Source organism: Conger conger, chromosome 2 (assembly GCF_963514075.1).
Source record: "Conger conger chromosome 2, fConCon1.1, whole genome shotgun sequence".
NCBI classification, from domain to species: domain Eukaryota; kingdom Metazoa; phylum Chordata; class Actinopteri; order Anguilliformes; family Congridae; genus Conger; species Conger conger.
Genome location: NC_083761.1, coordinates 13,918,389 through 13,940,887, shown reverse-complemented (window position 1 = coordinate 13,940,887; position 22,499 = coordinate 13,918,389). Strand labels below are relative to the sequence as shown.

The 22,499-nt window shown below is 42.4% G+C and overlaps 2 protein-coding genes across 9 annotated transcripts in view; both read right to left on the bottom strand.

Annotated features, from left to right (window-relative positions):
• Nucleotides 1–196: 196 nt before the first annotated feature.
• On the bottom strand, nucleotides 197–11,171 carry asah2 (N-acylsphingosine amidohydrolase 2). Its single transcript, XM_061225136.1, has 20 exons — nucleotides 11,036–11,171; nucleotides 10,559–10,647; nucleotides 10,034–10,177; nucleotides 9,657–9,833; nucleotides 9,174–9,301; nucleotides 8,825–8,902; nucleotides 8,290–8,410; nucleotides 7,567–7,692; nucleotides 7,298–7,384; nucleotides 6,548–6,652; nucleotides 5,980–6,061; nucleotides 5,776–5,891; nucleotides 5,307–5,401; nucleotides 4,825–4,864; nucleotides 4,507–4,605; nucleotides 3,761–3,856; nucleotides 3,222–3,368; nucleotides 2,989–3,045; nucleotides 2,304–2,392; nucleotides 197–750 (listed from the first exon to the last, which is right to left on the bottom strand). The coding sequence occupies exons 1-20, from the start codon at nucleotides 11,169–11,171 to the stop codon at nucleotides 576–578; spliced, it is 2,187 nt and encodes a 728-aa protein (XP_061081120.1). The 3' UTR covers nucleotides 197–575.
• Nucleotides 11,172–12,100: 929 nt separating this feature from the next.
• sgms1b (sphingomyelin synthase 1b) overlaps nucleotides 12,101–22,499 on the bottom strand; it is a 33,624-nt gene continuing 23,225 nt past the window's right edge. For 7 of the 8 annotated variants that reach the window (XM_061231457.1, XM_061231456.1, XM_061231453.1 and 4 more), the window contains 5 exons: nucleotides 19,083–19,919; nucleotides 18,819–18,936; nucleotides 16,180–16,333; nucleotides 15,539–15,705; nucleotides 12,101–14,904 (listed from right to left, as the gene is read on the bottom strand). In XM_061231457.1, coding sequence (XP_061087441.1) covers nucleotides 14,734–14,904; nucleotides 15,539–15,705; nucleotides 16,180–16,333; nucleotides 18,819–18,936; nucleotides 19,083–19,672 — 1,200 coding nt within the window. In that variant the 5' untranslated portion in view covers nucleotides 19,673–19,919 and the 3' untranslated portion in view covers nucleotides 12,101–14,733. Of the gene's footprint in view, nucleotides 14,905–15,538; nucleotides 15,706–16,179; nucleotides 16,334–18,818; nucleotides 18,937–19,082; nucleotides 19,920–21,983; nucleotides 22,270–22,499 lie in introns of those variants that run through there. The other variant, XM_061231458.1, reaches the window with a different exon arrangement.

Genomic DNA, 22,499 nt, shown 5'->3' with positions numbered 1-22,499 from the left:
AAAGGGGATTTTGCAAGCACACACAGGAAAAATTTGACAATTCAAGCGGTATTATTGACAGACTGCAAAAACAAATTTTATATTGAAGATTTTTGAAAACAAACGAGTAAGGACAACAATCTAATCTTAATATTGATATATTACTGCACATACTTTCATCAAAGCAAAACACTTTATTTGTGCCAAATTTGTGCCATCAAAATAAATACAAACACACACTCCCAATGGTCATGACTATAGAGAAACATAGTTATGAAGTTAAAGAGAGCCACAGTATCACTGCAGCTTTCCGTTTCACAGCCTACACTGGCAGAAATAAAAAGGTACAGCTGAGGTACACATTTCCAAAATGTACCTGGGAAGTGCAATGATGTTCTCTTTGAATACTAGTACATATTACAAGCAGAAATGGTGCAAATGAATTACGTATTGCTGCTGAGGGGTACAATTTTACGTACCTATTGGGTACCACCCAAGGTTTACACGCTTTTAGGCACTTTTGCATCCCTTTTTGTATTTATACCATAAAGCTTAAACGCAGAATAACACTGCTTCCCCAGAGGAAGTATTTAAAGTTACTTAAAGACAGTAAAGTTAGCAGACGTCCCCTCATAGGGCTTGATAACAGATTCTGTTTCTTTGACGTGACCGAAGTGGCGAATCCTGTAGGTGCCTGACTGGGCTTGGGGCGGGATGTGCCATTCCACTGTGGCGTTGCTCCGAGATAGAAACCCTTTTATCCAGTAGAACCTGTTTGGGTCAAGAAGGTTCAGACATGTCAGGATTGGGCAGGGGTTTGTCTAACCCACCAGGATTGGGCAGAGGTGTGTCAAACTCCGTTAGGATTGGGCAGGGGTGTGTCAAACCCCCTCAGGATTAGGCAGGGGTGTGTAAAACTCTGTTAGGATTGGGCAGGGGTGTGAAACCCCTTCAGGATTGGGCTGGCGTGTGTCAAACCCGTCAGGATTTCCTCTGACACATTAACACCTCTGTTAACCAAGGGTGTTAATGTGGTAGGAGCCTCTGTTGACCAAGCAGATCAAAGTACCGGGTAACCTCAGGACAGTCTGAGACTTAGGCTCCACCATCTGTACCAGTGGGGTATATCACAAATCTGGATTATGGTTAGCTGGATAAGTTCACAGAGTAAAATCTGAAACCCTTCCAAAACTAAAAACAGCTGTGGTGTCTCGGTGGCGCAGCCTGTAGAGCACTGACCGCATGCTCATTGCGAGCTGCGACGTCGGCGGTTCGAATCCGACCATCTGACATTTGTCGCATGTCTTTCCCTCTCTCTTGCTCCCATTCTTCCTGTCTCTCTATACTATACTGTCCAATAAAGCTGAAAAAAAAAAAACTAAAAACAGCTGTTATTTACTAAGCAAATTTATCCAACTAGCTCAGTAATCCTACCCACCCCCTTCCTCCAGAAAGAGTGAAAGGGGTCCTACTGCAGATCTGCTGGGACAGGCCTCATGTATCTAGAGCATTGAAGGGAACTCAGAGCCAGTTATGTAGAGCAGGCTGTGGTAGGATCCCTTTCACTCTTTCTGGAGGAAGGGAGTGCGTAGGATTACTGAGCTAGTTGGATAAATTTGGGAGAAGTGGGGAGGTCTGTGCTTTCTCTCCCTGACACAGGAATCTCCTCTCCCCACATCCCTCTAATCCAGCAGCCGCCTGATCTTTTTTCCTAATAAACAACAGCGTTTCACCCCAAGCAGTCTCCAGTTCTTATCTTTCATCCCACATCTGCTAAAAAGGCTTCATCATTGATACATTTGAGGAATACATGCAGGAAAAAAGGTTGCCACAGTGTTCTGCTTGTCAAACACACGCACTCACAATGTCAACAGCAAATGAAGCTGGCCATGACCTTGCGTGCCCCGCTATCAGTTTTTATGAACTTGTAGATGTGAAACCTCCAGACTGTGTCATGTGCCAAAGCAGCATACATTCCAGGATTTCTTCTCGATGATCTCAGTGCATTGCACATGGGGTAATAAGGAGTCAACGTGTTGGCCCGGCACTGCTCCTATAATCCGAAGGCCTTGGGAGATAGCAGCTGAGGTAAATAATGTCTAATGACCACTGTACGCTTGCCAGAGATAATGACCAGATTGGACAACAATACAGTGGTACACGGATAACACCGGTGAACGCTGCCATTTATCGGAAAGGGTAGGATTGTAAAATGGTTGCACATACTGTATGTACTTCTATGCTAGACCACTTCAGTAACTAAACATACTAGTTGAGGATGAAAGTTCATTGCAGACACAAAATGGAGGCAAAATGCACAGTACCTTGTCTCCCAAGATGCATCTGTATGGACGACATCCCATTGCTCTGTTCGGTCATGGTGCTTTTCTACTGTGACGAAGGTCTTCTCGGTCTGAAAAGACAGTATCCAATGTTTCAGTGGCATCTTGTATGGTATGCCTGAATTGTGACTTGCGATGTTCTGTTGATGTGTCACTGCCAATAACACTGCCACAAACAACATTTCCTTTAATTGATCATTTACAGGTATCATGCAAGCAGCATCCTATAGAGACCCAGGAGAATAAATATGAATATTTCCCTTTTTTCATTTTTCATAATATGTCTCTTATGTTTAGAGAAATACTGAGCTTAGGGAAGCCAAAATCCTGTCCTCATTTGAGGATGCAGGGTCTCAAGAGGAAGAAAGAAGACAATGTTTGAAGACAATGGGTAGGTCCTATGTTAGCATGTTATGTAGTATGTAGTGTGATGTTAGGAAGTATGTTTTTACTGTTGCACACTTGCCATTTGCATTGACCCTGCAGTTCAGTCTGCTGCTTGCAAATTGCATCTCTCTATTTTCTGCATTCTCTCTTTTCAATGTATAATGCCATATTAGCCTTGTAAACAGCTTTGAATAAGAGCGAGTGAAATAACAAACAATATGAAACAATGTTTTCAAACCCAAATTCAGCGATGGGGGAACAGCTGTCGGCATCGACTCACCATGTCTCCGGAGTTCCTGGGATTCCCACTGACAAATGTTACAGAGGCGACTTCTCCCTGGAAAAACATCAAATGTTTTTAGTGCTGACTTGAGTTCACATAACTTGTTCATCCTAATGAAATGTGACACAGGGAAAGGGGCGGGTGGGTGAGTATAGATGTTCTGCCGGCTCTGGTTTATTAATCCAGACATAATGGAAGCGACATAGTGTGCGGGCGGGGTTCGGTCTCACCACGCGGTACTCAGGCAGGACTTGCTCCAGCACTTGGCCGAAGACTGTGTTCAGTGGCTTTCTGTCCACCGGGGCAGCAGGCAGCCAGGAGAAGAGCTGACTTTCGTTGAAGAAGGGGGGCGCAGGACCCGCAGGCAGCTCTTTACCCTGGCAAAGAGATCACAGGGTCAAGGAAACGCCTCGAGGATTAGGAGGAGAGGACAACCCAACTAAACCAGGGCGCATGTGTGTGTCTCACAAAACTAAAAACACTACAAACGTACACAGCTATCTGCAGCCTGGATCTGCAGCTATTTCTCTCATGGAACAGTCGACTGGGACGAAGGTGGCACTGCATATTTAATAAGAAACATTGTATTCCTAAGGCCTTGTCTAAATAAGGATTTGGCTACAGGAGGCCATGTGCATGGTGAAATATGAGTTTCTATTGTTCAAGTTTAAAGGCCCACTCAGTACTCATGGTTGCGAATCAATTAAAAATTATGTGGATGGCAGGGCCAGGGTGTGGAGGCTGAAGGAGGGCCCCGGGCCCTGCTCACCTCTGTGATGGCCCTGGCCAGTCCCCTGTAGAGTTTTATGTAAGCAGACAGGGTGTGGGGCCCGTAGATGGTAGATGCTGCCTCATAGCGCTGGATCTGTAAAGACAACATAACATAGCCATAGCCACTAGCCGTGTCCCCGGAGTGGAGCCCTGGATGTTGACCTTCACTGCCCCCCTTAAACCCCCCCAGCCCCTGGATATCACAGTATAACGCAGTCACCTCGGATAAACGATGAACTTCAGACACCCATTTCCACAAGCACGCAAACCCCATCACGTGCATTTCTAGGACAGTGGATGGCAGTGAAATGACACAGTTTGACGGCTGCGGTCAAATTAACTTTAATCGATCATAAAAATTAAATTCAAAAGGCATCTCAGTTACGTGCTGATCTAGGATCTGATTTCCCCTGTTCAAATCCAAACCATGTATTTCAGGAGCTAAAAGACAAAACTAACTAATTTACAGGTTTGCCTTGATAACTCATAGCAAATCGATAGTCACTGTTGACACAAGTCATGCAGACCTGGGTCAAATAAATAATTCTTCTGGATTCAAATACTTTCTGTGCTCAATTGATCTTGCCTGGTGCAAATGAGCCAACTGAGGGGACCAAAAGGCGGGGTTTCCACTTTTTCAGTCCAGCCAAGTCGAACAGTCCAGACAAGCTCAGTAAAGACTGTGTACCATATTTGACATAGGTCTCGTGCCATCACAACAATATCTCAGCCATGGCTTAGTACCTGATACTCCTCATAGGTGGTGATGTAGTGGGTGTAAACATTGCACAGTCCAGCAATGACCACTTCTGTGTCAGCAAATTTACCAAGGCTCTCCAGTTCCTGTATAAATGCATAACACAATTTAACACAATTGCACATTAAGAACATAACTATACTGATGGGATTTCCATTTCCAAAAAGTACACACTCATATTAGGTTAAATGGGTTCTAAGTAATGGCATATGCTGTAAGTACAATAGGTACAGTATATACTGTATAAATCTGGAGTTTGTTTTGCTGTTTGTGAAAATGTAGGCCTATACCAAAAGTATACTCACCAGTTTTACTGCTTCTCTTAGCCTTCTTCCAGACATGGTGCTGCAATATATTATTAACGTCCATAATTCACACACACACAAGCACTAGCCTCTGATTTCTGCGTGTAAAATCTACATGTGAAACAATTGCCTTTTGTGTTTCTACTAAGCATGTATTTGCCATTTGTATCTTTGTTCAATGTATATCTAGGAAGATGAAGTCAGAAAAAAGAGAGGGACCATATATGCTGATTCATATCTGTTGAAGTTGTTGAAGTTGTTTTACTCACAGAGTAAAAGACAAGCAGTCAAGGGCTCTATCTGCATAGTGGCCTACATTTCTATATTAAACATATAGAACTATTATGAGCTACAAGTGATTCATTAATTTGTACCAATTTGTACCTGTTCTTTCTGACATCACTGCCTTTTCTACGGTAGTACTGGTGAACTGAAACACAGCTCAATCACTTGTTGTCAGGGAAACGCCACGGGAAACTTACGTGAATTCTCCTGGGACAGCAACAATGGCCACGTTCCCAATGGTGATCATCTGCACGTCCACGATGTCAGGGTGCCACGGGAGGGGCCCGGTCATCTAGACAGTGAGACAGAAAGTGACAGAAGGAGAGAGAAAGAAAAACAAGAGATTGTTCATATATGAATTGATAAAAAGACAGATTGAGTTATATAGACTACATGGATTTCTCCAATAGCAATGAAAACACAAATCAACAATAACATCAAAACAAGCAGTAGACAACAATGCCATAGATACAATAATCCACAGAATACAAGAATACACAACCCTGTGCAGTGTAGCAATAAAGTTCAATGTGCACTATCAGAGCACAACGTTGTCACCATCAATTCAATTCAATAAACTTTATTTATCCCCGAGCGGTAATTCGTTTCTGGGCATATCACGGGCCATTCCTCGGGTCACTGAGATCAGGGAGAGCTGAGACCAACCTCTCCCGTGCTAAAGAGGATGGGCTTGGGCCAGTGGCAGTCCTGGGTCTCATTGGACGGTGGTCCCACCAGAGCGTCTCGAATGGCATCCCAAAAGGGATCCCCCTCCACCGCGCCTGAACACACACGCAATATCATTCCATATGGACATACGTATACCATAGATATCACAGAAACGCCATAGTTTTATTTGTTTTTGCGTACCCTGTGTGAAGTTGAGGTCGCCCCCACCGTCAATCGTTCCTGCCGCAAAGCTGTGTCCGAGAGCTGGCTTACAGGTTTTCCCCTGAGAGTGATGAATATAAAATGTACTTATGGGCGCTGATTTTCCAGATTCCACTGACACAATTGATTCAATATTGCAAAATAAATGGTGGGAAACCAAGCTGAATTTAACCGAACAAGAATTGTGTTTCTTTCTTTGGCGTTGGGCTACACTGATGCTGTAATTCTGTGCAGCTTTCATTAATTTAACAAAACCATTGGACTGACATTTCAGTCTCAGCAGATCTCCCTTCCGTTGAGATAAAGATGTTTATTTATACTTCATATATACAGACCAAAAAGCCCCATTAAGATTGATATCTCTATTTCAATGGGGACGTAGCCAAGAATTCAGCATACATAACTACTTATGAGCAAGTGTAAAACAGCAATCTAGCAGAATGAACTAAATGAATGTTAATAAAGTCAAGCAGCATCCTGTAGTGGCCTCCGCAGGGTGTTGCATGAAAGCAGATGATCTCAAGAATGATCTGGGGTCAGTGCTTACCGTGTGAGTGGAATTGAGCTGGACCGTCACATTGGTCATGTCCACCCACTGGTGAGCTGCGTGAAGGACACCCCGCACCTCTTGCTCTGCCCTCCCATACAGCTCCTGCAAGGAGGCCATCACTGGTGACCATGAGTGTGGAAATGGAGGAGTTGCTAAAGACACCCATTTGTCTGTGTGTGAAGTCTGTCAAGCCAACACTCATTGCTGGGCAGTCACAAAGACAGACGGGGTACATTACATTACATTAGATTATATTAATGGCATTTGGCAGACGCTCTTATCCAGAGCGACATACAACAAAGTGTATACCCATAACCAGGGATAAGTGCGTTGAAAGACCCAAGAGGGAAGTACAATTTCAATTGCTACCTGTACAACAAAGATAAGGACCAGGGCCTATTAGAATTCTTTTTTTTAAACAAACAAACAAACAAACAAACAAACAAACAACAAAGCAAAAGTGACCAAACTTAACTATCCAAACACTGCTTACCTAGCCAACTAAAAATACCGATACATGAAGTAAATCACAAAGACAACAATTAAGGTTCACAGGGAGGTAGGGAGGGATGGGTAGAGGTGCTGCTTGAAGAGGTGCGTCTTCAGTTTGCGCTTGAAGGTGGGGAGAGATTCTACAGTTCTGACCTCAACGGGGAGTTCATTCCACCACCGTGGAGCCAGAACAGACAGGGTACATCTATTTGCAGTAGTCCAGTGGTACAGACCCTTGAGACAGGGCAGTCTCACCTTTGCCTTCTTGTAAATGTTCTCTCCAATGATCCTGGTGCTCTCAAACATGTCCTTTCCCGGTCCCATGGCAACACACATTTTTGTCTGTAGGAAAAAAACAGGATTTTCCTCACTGAGACTGCAAAAGGAATAATGATTTAGCCATGAATGCTGTGTGAAGCCAAAGTAATGAGAATATTTAAATCGCTGTGCTCTCAAAAATATGTCTGAAGAAATCCTTAACCATTGTGCAGCTAGTTAAGCTGTTTAACAGATTACTGGCATACCCCTCCAATGGGGCAGGAGCTGTTGATGAAATCACACGCTTCCCCAGTGTTCACACAGAACGGGCCTCTGGTGTTTGGGGTGACGTCTCCCTGATTACTGGAGGCAAAGGCAGCCACGAATGGACCCTAGAACAGAAATGGAAGCACACCAGCAGCAACACCACGTGAGGAAGAGACGGCAGCCATTTTGTTTGCCTTTTCTAGGTGTCAGCAGCACAAGGGCACTTGAGGGATTAATACAATTCACCAGCGTGCCCAGTAACACTTCAGTCAAAGAAACATGTCACTGTATAGGCCAAATTAAAAACAGCAGTGTAGAGTACTATTGTACACTATTGTACACTACACTGAATGCAACTATTCTCTGAGTTCTAAATAAGTTATTTCATTAGTGAGGGGATGCTTCTACATTCTATCATATCAGAACTTTTTTCTTTCTTATTTTCTTCAAAAGTAAAAGATCAACTCAATGACATGAATGTAACCGTATAATACCAGCCCTCTTCAGAGTTAGGTATTCATTACAGCATGTGCTACATGGCCCTTACATTTGGCGCATCTGTTCAGCTAAGAAAGCAATGGTATAATTATACTCTCAGCATATACAAAGATATACATACTTCTGGATTACTGTAAAACCCAGGGTAAATATGCATTGAATAAAGACCACAGACTTTCACAAGGTGTTACAAAGGAGGATGGAGACAGAAAAGGGATCACTACCTCTCCGGGTAAGAAGCCAATGTTCTTCTCTTGCTCAAACAGGTAGGATGCGTAGCCGATGTTGTCTGCACTCACCATGTGATTGGTGTAGTTCATACTGACAGGATGGACAGCGAACCAGCTGCCAAGCAAGAAACAGCCTGTGAGCAGCAAATACTTAACATCTGGATATGTTAATCTCACAATGCTAATGCTCACTCCTTCAGTGAGAGAACTGTAGGTGACCATACAGAGTATATACCAAAAAAGTCAATGTATGACAATTAATTAAAATATATATTTTTAAATGTGCATATATTTTTAAATGTGTGAGGTGTTGATTTTAAAAATGTCCTCACTCAAAAGGAAGAAGTGATGCTGCACTTCATATCTACATTTTGCAAGACAGAAAATTTTAATAAAGATACAGCTGGTGTGTTCATGTTTTATGACGCATAACAGTGCATTCTCACAGGACATGTTACAAATCCTCTCATTAAGTATGGTAATTGTTTCCAGATTACTACAAGCCTTGTGGACAGAACAGGCTGTCTACCTGAGCACTCCCAAGCCGTCCCCATCCAGGTCAGTGAACTTCAGGATCACCACCTGTTTGTCTGTGTTGGATTTGTATCTGGAAGGAAGTGAAGTTGCCTGCAGTGAATCACTGAACCGTTGCATAACGGTCACCATTCACCAGTGAGTCTAATGGAGTCATCAGCATAATCACTCGGAACAGATGTAAGCAGAACAATTAAAATTCACCAAATCAAATTGAATACAGCAATGGAAAATCTGGATGCAGGTGATAGTGATTTTTGTGGATTATAAAATGTGTGACGGCGTATTTTCTCTCCAGCATGCACATTTCAGGAAAAAGCTTGGGAGATGACATCACGCCTGACCTTTGCCTCTCTCCTGCGGGGTTGTTCAGGTAAGAGTGAGGGCTTCGATTCAGGTTGCTATCTTCAAGCTCCCCTTTATTCAGAAATATCCTTCCTGGCTTTAGGTTCTTATGGGCTATGTCTATGCTCTGTACAGAGGCGAGAATATCCATATTAAACCCCCTCCCAAAAGCAGGGAATCTCAATGGGATAATGCTTTTGCTAGAGTACTCAGTATTGTGTATTATAATACACACGCACATTGCTGGAAAACATACTACCATAAAATATGTGACTTATGTGAGCCAAAAACATCCTCTACATCAGTCAAACATGCAGCCTTTAGGTAGAAATACAGTCCCCTCCCTAGAGTACACACTTCCTCTGTTATATCACTGATAAGATACAGTATAGAGATAGAGATCTGCACATAGCAACTTCCTATTTTTCATTCAAAAGCACCCAGCATTTCCAATGCAGTCAGAGAGAGGAGAGATGATGTACCTTCACAATGCCGTTGACAATAGTTTGTATGGAGGGTTTGATGTAGCCTTTGCTGGTGATCATGAAGAGAGTGTACTGGAAGTAGCCAGCCAGGCCAGAGTGAGTATGAGTGCCACTCATCACCACGTTGTCTTGTCCATAAATGTTACCATACTTGGACTGAAGCTCATTCAACACCTAGCAAAACATTTAAGACAACACAGAGAGGGGGCTAATTAATTAGACTTTCCTACCCACAAATAAACATACGCAATTGTGAAAGAGGGCTGTGGCAAACTAGCACAAGCATTTGTGGTTTGTGCTTCTCCGTGACTATGGTAAAGTGGCACGCTCTCACTGAAATACATGCCCTGGTTTAACCCAATGCTCTTACGTACCTCCAGTCTCAGCCTCTGAGAGACCATGCCTATGTCCGCTGTCACAAACACCACCCGCTTCCTCCCGTCGTCCACGATAAACGCACGGCTGAAGAGGCGGGTGTGGATGCCCCCGGCGGTCTGGCCCAAATTGGCATATCCCATCTGCAGGGTGTGGATCAGGGCTACATATCACCCTGTTGCTTTATTGCACCATCAGCATCCATTTTATCGCCTTCTATCTTTACTCAGACGCAAAGTGTGCCTCTTTCTCAGTTTTATCAGAAAGAATCATCATTTGTTCTGACAGCTTGACATTTACAATGTACCTGTGACATCATTAACATATTGTGAAACATTATTTGCTAACAGCTTAAGACTTTACTTGACCTCACCTTACCAAGCAATCATATGATGAAGGATAAAAATCAAAGCAAAATATAAAAAGTCAAAAGTAACCAGCTATTGCTAAACAGATAAGCACAGGAACCTGATTCAGTCCCAGTTGCTATGGGTCTGGTGTGGCTGGAGTCACCAGTCACTCACCAGGGGCACATCTCCAACGGGGCCTGTGACGTCAGCCCTGCCCACCCCCACCAGGAATGGATTCTCAGTGGGGTTTGGCTCCTCCGGCACTATGAGGAGATTTTACTTTCAAACACCACCTTACTGAAAACTGAGTTTACATAGATTCCATCCTTAAGGCTTGATACATTCTGACTTCATCTTATCCAGTTTGCTCTCACTCAGAAAGGCCAGTGTTTGCAAACAAAGCACTAAACCCAGTTAAGCTATCTAGGTGATACTTTTATTGTTTTCAATCATGCCGTTAGGATTAGGCAGGCTATTTATTTATGCTTTTCAAATACGCACATACAGTAACTGTATTTGTACCACTGTTCCACATCACAGTAAAATTCTCGACGACGCTCCCAGTGCAGACGCTCACACCGGCTTTACATTGCGCTTGCAGGAGCGGACGCATACGAAGCAGGAACGGGATGGAAGTCAGGCCGTACTTACAGTTTGAGTTCCACGTGGTGGCCATCACGGATATGAGGCCCACGGACACTCCGGTCATCAGCACGAAGAGCACGAGAAGCAGGATCTCCAGGGTGCTGAGGCCACAGCACACTGCCGTACGGGCCGTGGTCCTCATGCTGGAGAGACGCCCGTACAAAAACCCTGCGTGAGCGGACCGCACGCTACCACCACCAACACCAACTCAAACAATAACACCCTATAGTACTGCGCCTCTCAAAGAAGAACACGTCTTCATCTTCTGTCGTCCACATCTACAGCTCGGTTTTTTAAATGGAGAAAGTAAGCCAAAGTAGTTATAAAACTAGTAAACAGCCATGACCCAGTCTAGATTTGAACGTACAAATGTGTAGTGCACAGTCCACAACAACAGACAGGATATAAATATTACAGTATACTTAAAGACACTGCTGCTTTGCTCACAACCAAGAATATTTCCTCAAAATCGGAGTTAATTTTTAAGCACAACATAATAAAATCTTGGGAGTCTTAAAGTAGTAAGTAAAATAACTTTGTAAAAACTTTTACTTACAAGACGGTTAACAAGCTTTGCAGGTAGCAAATCAGTAACCCTTTGACAAAATGCAATTGGAACCGGTCCTGCTAGACTAGTGCAGTTATACTGAGTGCAGACAAAGGCAGCAGAACCATTTTATTGCCCATATACTCAGCTTATCACAGTTCAAGGATCATTGCTTAAATTATCATGATTTTCATGGCTCATGCATGAAATGATTAGCAATACCGAGAACGGTAAATGTTCCCATTCATAAATATTCAAATAAACTTTCATTGTATGATGCCCATTATAAAGGTGCATTTCGTTCTGAATACATTTGAAATGCCTCCTCAATAAACTTATGTCTAGTAATGGAACTGCAAAACAGATATACTAACTTTGTCCATATTTCAAAGGTCATACAAGTCTGACTCTTAATTCTGAAAATGATTAACTGAAAGTTATCTGATCAAAACAAGCATTTTCCAAAAGTCACTTCAATGAGAAATACAGACATGCAAGGCAGTAAGCACTAGGACACTCATAGCTCTGAAGCAAGGAGTTTTATTTGGTTTCTCTGTTTCAATGGACCCATGTGGCTACACCTTTGACTGGAGTATTATTGCCAATGTATACAACGTACTGATAATGTAATGGAAACAGACTGACAGAACACACACAGTATGTTCTGTAAATACATACACATACATTACAATGAGAGCATACCTGGGAACTTTCATTGGTTATAATAATTTCCTGCAACACAATTTAGTCATCTGCAATCTTAACCATAGTCCGTTATAACTCAAGCCAATAAATGCCTCTCTGAACAGAACTAGCGCAGCGAACACTCCATGCCATTCAACTTACTCAAACCTTACACTCTTTACACATCTCATTTTACACTTCTGTGCTGTTTTGAGTTCATAACCTGAACCATTTTCAGTTGCTTAAATCCAACTGGATTCAGCTGTGTGCCCCCATTCGAGTCGCATCACAGGGTCAGAATGTTCTGGCAAGAGGGCCACCCAGGAGTGAGCTGTGTTCAAGTGGAGCCAGTGCTCTTCATCACACTAGCTTATCCTACTCTCCCACACAGGTATTTCAGAGATTTGACTAAAAATGATGCCGGGTCAAAGACTTGGCTATCGGGCTGGTGCATGGTGTAGGGAAGGGAAAGATTTGGGATCTTTCCCAGAAAGGGCCAGTGTGCGTGCAGGCTTTTGTTCCAACCAAGCAGTTACACAGTCAGCGCCCACACGGCCCTTTCTGGGTGAGATCGAGTATCCCTGCTGTAGGGATATATCGCAGGGATTGAATGCCAAACATGCGGGTGCTGACTGTGTCCCACACAGTGACGTGATTGGACGCATCATCGGCCAGTCAGGAGGGTTAGGGCCAGCACAGTGCTCTCTGTAGACTCCTTTGCTCACATTAGACATCTGGAGCACAGATCTAATCCGACAACTGTCTTAACATCAAACATTCCTTCAAACAAAAGGAAAAACTAAAACTGCACGGATCTTCTGAAAATTCATTAAGCGGAATGACCAATGATACTGGACCTTCTGTCTAGCTTTTGTAATGGACAATCTGTACTGCAATATAGCACCAGAATCTCCTGTTACTATCCGAAACCGGCAGTAGTTAAGGAGAACGGAAGGCAGATGGGAGATCTGGTTACTCCAAATAAGTCTGTGCAATGCATACAACAAGTTGGGGCAACGTCAATTGAAAAGCATCTGTGACAGGAAAACAGCACAGACAAGCTAAATAGAAAAAAAAAAAAAAAAAAAAAAAAAAAAATAATAATACAAAAATTAAATGAATTCATTTTTCTGTAAATAAATGGCATGGCAATGGTCTTACAAAATGAAGTAAAAAATAAAATAAAAATAAAAACATGACTCCAAGCAAAAATGTGCAGGATCTGTGGAAGTTTGTCATTTATTTTGTCTTCTTCCCAACACAGCATCACTGACAGCAGTTTCTCTCATTGGGTAGTTTACAGCGTAGTTCTGAGGTATAGACTTGAGGAGAGGAGAACAAGGATGGGGGGGGGGGGGATGTCACATTCTTTTTGTCATCATGCAGGTGCCACGGGGCAAGACGCCGACAAGACCTCTCCCAGCTATGACTGTCACCCTACTTCACGTTCCATTGTACAGGCCTGGGACCCAAACACTGCAGAGCCCAAGACACACAGCTGTTTGGCATGAACAAATAGGGTAACAGAACAGCAATGATCGTTGAACAAAAAACGTAACATTCAAATTGGAAAAAAAAATTTGGAATTGTCATCTCATTGTATTTTTCAAGCTTGCTCGCCCAGGAAAGACATTTCTATAGCTAAAATAATTTCTTACATTCAGAAAATGAAAAAAACATTTTGAGGTTGTTGTCCTTCATTTAACAAACTTCGTGAAACCACTTTGGGTAACCACTTTCACACAACGCCTCTTCTCTGTGGTTTAAACCAAAGTAATCATGTACCAGTTTACATTGCTATTAAAATAAACATAAATACATAAAGGAGTACGCCAAAAGACTGTACAATCAAGATGAGGAAGGCACTAGAAAACATGAAATACCACTTTATATTTGTGTCTGTTTGCTATGCTTTCATCAAATGTAAAAATCTAAAAGTTTCTCTTCTCAGCATTAGTTTGAAAAATAAACTTGTGATGCACATAGAAAAATCTTTTTGCACCTCTGTCACGTTTAACGAGGAGTTACAAAAATGTTATTCTTTTTCAAAAAAAAGAGGAAAAAAAACTACTTTTTCTTAAATGCAAAATTATTTTTAACATATTATACCTTTTATACTGGGAAACCCATACTAGAAATTCCAGACTTCCATCCAAATTTCAAAGAGAACAATCTATATATTTTTAAATTACATAGATATAATTGAAATGCGACAGATCTACATTGAAGCACTGGCTAACTGCAAAATACAAAAAATCTACCAATAAAAGTAGTGCTTATAACATGTTCTCTGAACCGTTCCAAAATGAAATGCCGTGGAGAACACAGGTCACAGTGCTGACGCCTTTGACATCGACCCGTCGAAGCCATCGCCGGAGCAGGGACAGCTGAGGGGTTCACAGGGCGTCTTCTTGTGATTGGGCTGTAGCACTTTGGGCAGTCTCTGCGAGTCCGTTCCCCACCGCGGCAGGCACTATGTGTCTATCCTGCTGTACTTGTAGTGGCTCCACTGCATAGATCGCCAGGAGAAGGGCAGCTCGTATTTGCGGGGGACGATGCCTGGTACGTTCTGCTCAAAGTACTGGAACATTCGGTACCACCACACTCTCGAGAAAAAGTTACTTTGAGATGTCTCCTTTAGCACCTGAGGGAGGCGGGGGGAAAAAGGGGAAATGTTTAGACCCGTCTCTGTGGATGGTAGACTGAAAGGACCAGAGCCGATTGTCAAGCAGATACTAACGATTTACATATAGAAAGCAACTAGAAGCATTAAGGTTCTTGGTCTATTCGATTAAGATCACATTTCTTAGGAGAAACCCAAAATGTTGCATGATGGCTTCTGACAAAAACTTCTAGAGCCATTTGACTGGCTTTTTGTCAAGTGACACAATCCGCTTAAATTAAAGAGTAAATTATATTTTATAACCCACTATTAGTATCAAATACCATTTTGTGGGCTCTATTACAAATTCATGGTTTATAAAAATCTGCATACATACATCTCTATCAGAAATGTAATACATTTTAGCTGTTACAATTACTACCAACATGTGTATATTGAATAGTATAACTGTTCTTTTGTTTGTCTTTAATTAGAATAATTTACAGGTTGCGTAAGAAATACATACTTAAATGTGGCCCTAAATTGACAATATCCCTTAAAAATAATGGGATAAATGTTCTGATACCAGGTCAATTAAGATGATTACGATCCTCTCCATTCACTTGGAATAAGTGGGTTTTGATAAAATGAAGGGTACCCAGAACTCCAGACATACCTGCTGGTTGGCCATGGTGTGGTACCACCAGAACAAGCGTGTAGTGATGTAGTACGCCACGACTACATCCACAGTATAGTGGTCATGTGCCAGCAGAATGCAGATGATTCCTACAGCGCTGAGAATCCAGCAGAACCAGTGGTACCACCAAAACCTCTTTGGGGAATCTAGAAGAGAAACATGAACACTTACCCACGATGGCAAACATTCATCACATCCACAATGGCTCGCTTACACATATACTGGAATTTTAAAGGTCCATTTTATATTTAATAAGATGTGCTGTGGGGAAGAACACGCCACAGCTGGACATGCCAGAAAGGCACGCACAACAGCAGTGCACCACCAACACCATGGTCGATAAAACCACTTAATTCTGCAAATATAGTCTGTTCTAATATACAAACAGATTTTTTTTTTCGCACCCGCAATAAAAATCCTCAAATTTCCCTCAAACCCTTTAGAAAGAAATAGCACAAAGCGCTCAGCTGGGCTTACAATTCCATTTATAAAAAAATAAATAAAAATAAATAAAAGAACATCCACCAGAGGTCACTGTTGCATCAAAACAAAAACAATCCAGGCTCAACTCAAGTCCCTAACACAAGACACCACACTGTTTAAAAAGGGGAGAAACTTACACTCTTTGATGAACAGGTACGTGAGCGTCAGCATGACTGTGTGGCCGCTGTACAGGTAGTCTCCGCACATGTTGTGAGATCCTGTGATGGACAGGCCTCCTCCGGCGATCATCTTCAGTACCCTGCGCATCTGGGCCTCCCAGTCTCCGAACAGCTGCAGGAAGCGCACAGAACACAGCGGTAAGAGCGCATTTCTGGGGCTGCTGGCTGGCTGGCTCATCCTGTTAAAGCTCTGCTCTAGTGTATGGACCACAGCAGGCAGGGCAGCACGCGATTGGCTCGAGCATCACACACGGTCTCAATTCTCACAAGCAAGCTCATTGGTCGACATGGTACCCGCAATCAGCCCATTAAGCAGCAAAAATAACTACTGCTTCATACACTGTCTATACTCTGTGTCAACCTGCTGAAGAGTACACTAATGACCAACATGGGTCTGCATAACCCTGACCAGGGCTGGAACATTTAGATCGCGTAGTTCAATATGATACTTTTCACTTATAGTTACATGTGGGACTTGGCTCAGTTATAGTTACGTGTGGGACTTAGCTCAGTTATAGTTACAGTTACGTGTGGGGCTTAGCTTAGTTATAGTTTTTGAGTAACATTTTTGAGTGAGAACAAGACTCAGTTACGTTACATGTGGGACTTAGCTCAGTTATAGTTACATGAGGGACTTAGGTCAGTTATAGTTACAGTTATGCGTGGTTACAGTTACAGAAGAGAGCCTACTGCTGATAATGCACACTATTAAGCACGGGCCGCCACGGCACATCTGGCTTGGATCACAAGCTGTAATATTTTTGAGTGAGAACAAGATATGAAGATGGAATGCTGAACAAAATGCAATAAAGGCATTTTAGAAAGTAGATTTAGATAAGGATTTCTTTAGAAATGGTCTCGAATGTCAGCAATAACGCATGGGAGCCAGTGTGGTGTATCATGGAATACATTTTCTTGGAATAAAAAATATTATTTTTGAATGGATTCGCAAAACTTCTTCACCGAATCACCTTTATAAAGGGTGCCATTATATTATAGAATATAACATTGCACAGGCACAATTACAGTCACTAAGCTAGTTCTGTATAACATCTAATTTGGTCTGTTGCTAACTTCTTTAGTTTCACCTGTTGCTATGGAACACAGACTGGTGACTAGGCAAGCAAAATAAAACAAATGCAAAAACAATACTTGACAAATCAGTGATTATTTAGCATAATTCCTTGCACAATAGTGTGGGCATACCCAAATTGCTCATTCAAGGAATTAACAAGGGGTAATAAGGGGTAAGAACACAAAAGTTCTTAACTGAACATTCTTATGATGATGTAATGATCACTATTTTTAATTGAAAGTGTTCTAAAACCTAGAATTTAGAAAAACATTCAAAAAAATCTACTCTTCAAAGGGTTACAAGGTCCTTCGAAAACCTCACATCATGCCAAACCACTTAAGGCTCTGACTGAATCATCCCTGAATGTCACAAACATTGAGGAAAAACTCATGCTCTTTTCCAAGCACAGTGGAAAATTCTGCTCCAGAAGGTGGTTTTCTAAACTGGGAGAAAAAAAACATAACTCAATTTACTTGGCTGCGTCGCAACAGGAAAAGCAAACTGCACAGAGCGTGAAGTGAAGTGCTCTCCTAGGCCTTCTAAGATGGCCGCCAGCTCTGCGAGAGGATTTCTAGGCATGTGCAGGTCTACGCCCCGACCTTGTCAGGGCACACAGCTGCAAGGGTCAGAATGTGCTCTCTGGGGACACGGGCCAATCACCACACAACACCTCCATGGCAACAACAAAGCAACCACTTCCTGCTTCATTCAGAACATCATTTTATACTTTCACTTCACTCTGGCATTTTTTTCACATCAGAATTAACATCGGATCAGATGCAAGACAAGCAGGGACTGTATTTATCAACAATACAAAAAATATTGTTCACCTCAAACATGGACACCTTACATACTGTAGACACAGTAATTCAACAAGTGATAATTCTACATTTAATGGTTAGTCAGAAAATTACAATAAGGCCCAGTTTGCAGCCAGCCTACTATTCTTACCCTGACATGAAGGCATTATCAAATGCCGGACCAACACGTGTTAAGTCATGGGAGAGGGAGCTGGCACAGAGGTAGATGATAAGTAGATGATGGCACTCATTAGGGGGGTCCGCATTTCCGTGTAGCATTAAAAGTGATACTCCCTAACCCAGTCAGAGAACAAGACTGAAAACCACTTTGGTTCAAATCCAGGGAGCTTAATTTTCAAGTGTGATAGCTTATCACATGACAGTTGTCAAGTTCTCACTTGGTAAGAGTGGTCTGGCCTCTTGCTTGAGGTGCAATATTAAGATAAATCAGCTATTGGACTGAGGTCATTTCTTGTAAACTAAACTAACGGACACGTAACCCGTTTAACCTAGTAATTTGATTTTGAACCATGAAAAACCATGCTGAATTAGACTTCACTTGGGATTATTTAAACATGAAACATTTCAATAATGCATTTTTAAATCACCTAAATAAATCTAAAGAATTAATAGAAACACAAAAGTAAATGAAGTATACTACTGCCATTTTGCTGAGCCACACATGAGAAATATTTCCTTTTTAAGTGTGATGAGAGTCTTACCTTTGGAGCACACTTGAAGTGCATCCCAGGCACTGGAAGGGTGGTGACATACATGGTGATACACCTGTACAGGTAGAGTGTACCAACAATGAAGAAGAACCTCCGCCCTACAATGGACCTAAAAGCAAAGTAGCAAAAAAAAAAAAAAGGGTTTATCTAAATGCTCACACACTTACAAGACCCAACACTACTTTTAACAAGCTATAGGCTATTTCAGTGACAAATCAGGGGAAGAAAATGAGATGGCAGCTTCACTTTACACACCTGTATTTCAACAGCACCCACTGCAGCAGCCACAGGCCGACCAGTAACATGCCATTGATCTCGCATATGGAGAACGCCCACTCCACTCTGTCGAAAATGTCAAAGAACTTGTCGGGCAGCGGGGGGTCCTCGTCCTTGGAAGGCACGCGTTCGTGGACCACGGAGATCATGACGGTGGTGAAGATGAAGCAGCAGACGGCGTAGCAGAAGGCCATGGCCGTCTTGCCCCACTCCAGCGGGTACGGCGAGCGCTCCGGCTCGGAGATGGCGATCTGCACCTCGTCCTTGCGGAAGCCGTTGAGCCCGCCGTTCCGCTTGCCCTTCCCGTCGCCCGCCACGTGGCCGTTGGCGTGCCCGTTCTTGTGCGCCTCGATGTGGTGCTCCATCTTCAGAGTCTCGATCTTCTCCAGGAGGTGCGTCCCGCCGTCGGAGGTGACGAGCGACAGAGGGGGGCCCCGGAAGTCCTCCCTGGACAGCTCCAGCAGGGCCGGGCCGTCCAGGGGCCCGCAGGCCTCCAGGTACTCCTGCATGCCCAGCTCTGTCAGCCAGCGAGATACGTCCTCCTCCGACCACTGGCTCACGTTCTTCATTTCGAGTTTTGGGAGGCAGGGCCCAAAGAGGAGCGAGAGGGAGCCAAATGGAAATCAGGAGCGATTCGATTGGTCTACAGTACACAGACTCCTCCCCTGCTCATGTTCGTGGCGTATCAAGGACATTGGGCACAGACACTTGGGAGGAAGCAGTCTACTGCACTCAAACCCAGATGAAGGTTTCGTCCACTGTAGAAGTCAGATTACTGCAGACTGCTTACAACTGCACTGCGGAGAAGCCACTTTCCTAAAAAAATAAAATAAAAAAAAGACAGACCAGAAAAGTAATTACAAACTTTTGCTTCCAGGGTAGATACGCAGAACAGAGTTACTATATTGTAAATCATACTCCATTTCATTATAATGACAACCGGCTCGAACTTTCTGCAAGATATACTGAGCTTTAGAATTAACTGTTGCTGCATGATCATTACTAAAACTACAATTTTATTTTCAATACATACACACAATTCTTGGGAAAAAAATAAATAAATACATCCTTCATTTTTGAATAACTGGATGAGGAGCATAACATTTATGTGTCTTTTTGAGAGACCTTTTCCAAGAAGGGTATAATCTATATACTCAGACTGAATTCTATGTAGAAATGAGACTGTGTAGGGCCAGCCTGTAGCGTAGTGGTTAAGGTGAATGACTGGGACACGCAAGGTCGGTGGTTCTAATCCCGGTGCAGCCACAATAAGATCCGCGCAGCCGTTGGGCCCTTGAGCAAGGCCCTTAACCCTGCATTACTCCAGGTGAGGATTGTCTCCTGCTTAGTCTAATCAACTGTACGTCGCTCTGGATAAGAGCGTCTGCTAAATGTCAATAATGTAATGTAATGTAATGTAAAAGCAACACAGGAATATGTGCATGCTATAATGGACCGTATTCACAGGACATCATTAGAACTACATCGGTCATGTTCAACGGTGCTGAGCACATGCATGCCAGCTATGGAAAAAGTTGTTTTGGTTTACATTATTCTCCACCTTCCTAAATTCACCCATAACCACCCAATTCTTCTATACGGAAACAGTAGCAATCTTTGTAACTGGAATTAAAGTGCAATGCCACAATCTGTTTGGGTTTGAATTGCGCTCATTAGGAAGACATGAATGATTCCAACCTATACAATATACAAAATGGCGTCTGAAACACACAGATGCAGCATTAAACTGCACAATGCAACATAATGCACACTTCTTTGCAACATTGTGTCTGCAAGGAGCATGCCAAAGAAAAACACAAGGATTGCTCATACATGGACAATTCTACAGCAGTGGCTCATATGAAGTATCAGACAATGTTTTGTGCACTGGTGAAAACCAGTTCCAGCCTGGAAAGCTTGCCTTCAAGCAATGCAAACAAACCTACCACTCACAGACACAGGCTAACTGATTTGAGGTAAGCAAATTATAATGGCAGAATTTGCTTGAGGAGCAGTTATAATCACTGTTCTGGTTTCCAGTTAAAGTGTAATCCACCTGACAGTAAGCTGGTAGAAATATTGGTGAGAAGGATACTATTAAGTGTTATATTGTGATGCATTGTCTCTGTCTGTATGGACCCAGGGGATGACAGATTTGCATTAAAGGTATGTCTAGACTATGGAAAGATCAAAGATCAAATAATAAATATTCAGCAACTGCATTGCTTATTTCTCACCTCAAATGTTTTCAGAAACGTATCTCAGGAGATTGTTTAGGAGAAAAAAAGACAACGTTTATCACACCTCTGCCATATTATTATGTTTTGCCAAAAACCAAGGAACCTCAGTCTACTCAATCGGGTATCTATCCGACAGAACCCATCTGCAGTACCGTATATACTGTATTATAACAGACAACTTCATTTAGGACAGTTGTAAGTGCATTTATAGCACACTCGGATGAGCTCTTATTAAAAAATTTAAAAAAATAAAAAAAGTACGAGAAATTTTTTCATGAAATTGTTCTTGCACGTAGCCCAATAGTAGTAAACTACTATTTTTTTAAACTATGACATACAAAACGAGAACTTTGTTCCAATTAAATTTAAGCCATCTGATATCCACAATATAGGCTACCCTATCACAACTGCATTACAATAGAGATACACAACTAAAATCACAACAGTTAAAAGACATACATTACTAGTGACACTGAGAAGAACATTCATTTAAATAATGAGAACTAAAGACCTTGGTCATAAGCACGTGCTTAATTATGGAACAAACCTAAATTCAGCCCACTTAGTGTTGGCCTACATACAAGATTCAATGTACAGTTAATCACTTTTTTAATCGCTTAGCGGCCTTGAACCGAAATACCTTGCTGACCTCTTGGTGCATTGCATACTTCACAGCTATGTTGCACCGAATAGACAACCCCAAGGGGGACAATAGGGAAAGCTATCCAGGGCACTACCGGGTCCGGGGCCATAAGATGTGTGCAGTTTCCCGCAGTGATTTATTCCGTTTTCCATCCACGCCTTGACTAAGCCATACCGGGAGAAAATACTGTTGTCGGTCAACCGATTTATTTTCCTTTTCAACAATTTTATTCACGGAAAACAGTTACGCGTTTTACAGAAACAAAAAAAACATAGCTGTAGGCATCTAATTTTGTTGAGTAGGCTACGCTCTGTGGTACACACTATGAAAGTTTATGTAATAGGGTAAATTGGCATTTTACGTCATTTTAATTCAGCGGTTACAACGGAAGTTAAAACTACTCGGTTTCTACTCGGATTTACCCAACGTAATCGTTAAATCTAAGCATTCGCCTCATTCAAACTCCTCGAATGAAGTAAACGGGTCATAAAACAAAACGCTGATTTCCCTTTG

What these genes read in the sequence shown, in the direction of transcription:
- asah2 (XM_061225136.1), bottom strand. Translation starts at nt 11,171, where the DNA reads ATGAGGACCACGGCCCGTACGGCAGTGTGCTGTGGCCTCAGCACCCTG. An exon ending in CCCGCAGGAGAGAGGCAAAG is followed by an intron (nt 8,903 to 9,173) that starts GTCAGGCGTGAT and finishes ACTTCCTTCCAG; the next exon opens with ATACAAATCCAACACAGACA. An exon ending in GATGCATCTTGGGAGACAAG is followed by an intron (nt 751 to 2,303) that starts GTACTGTGCATT and finishes TGACCCAAACAG; the next exon opens with GTTCTACTGGATAAAAGGGT.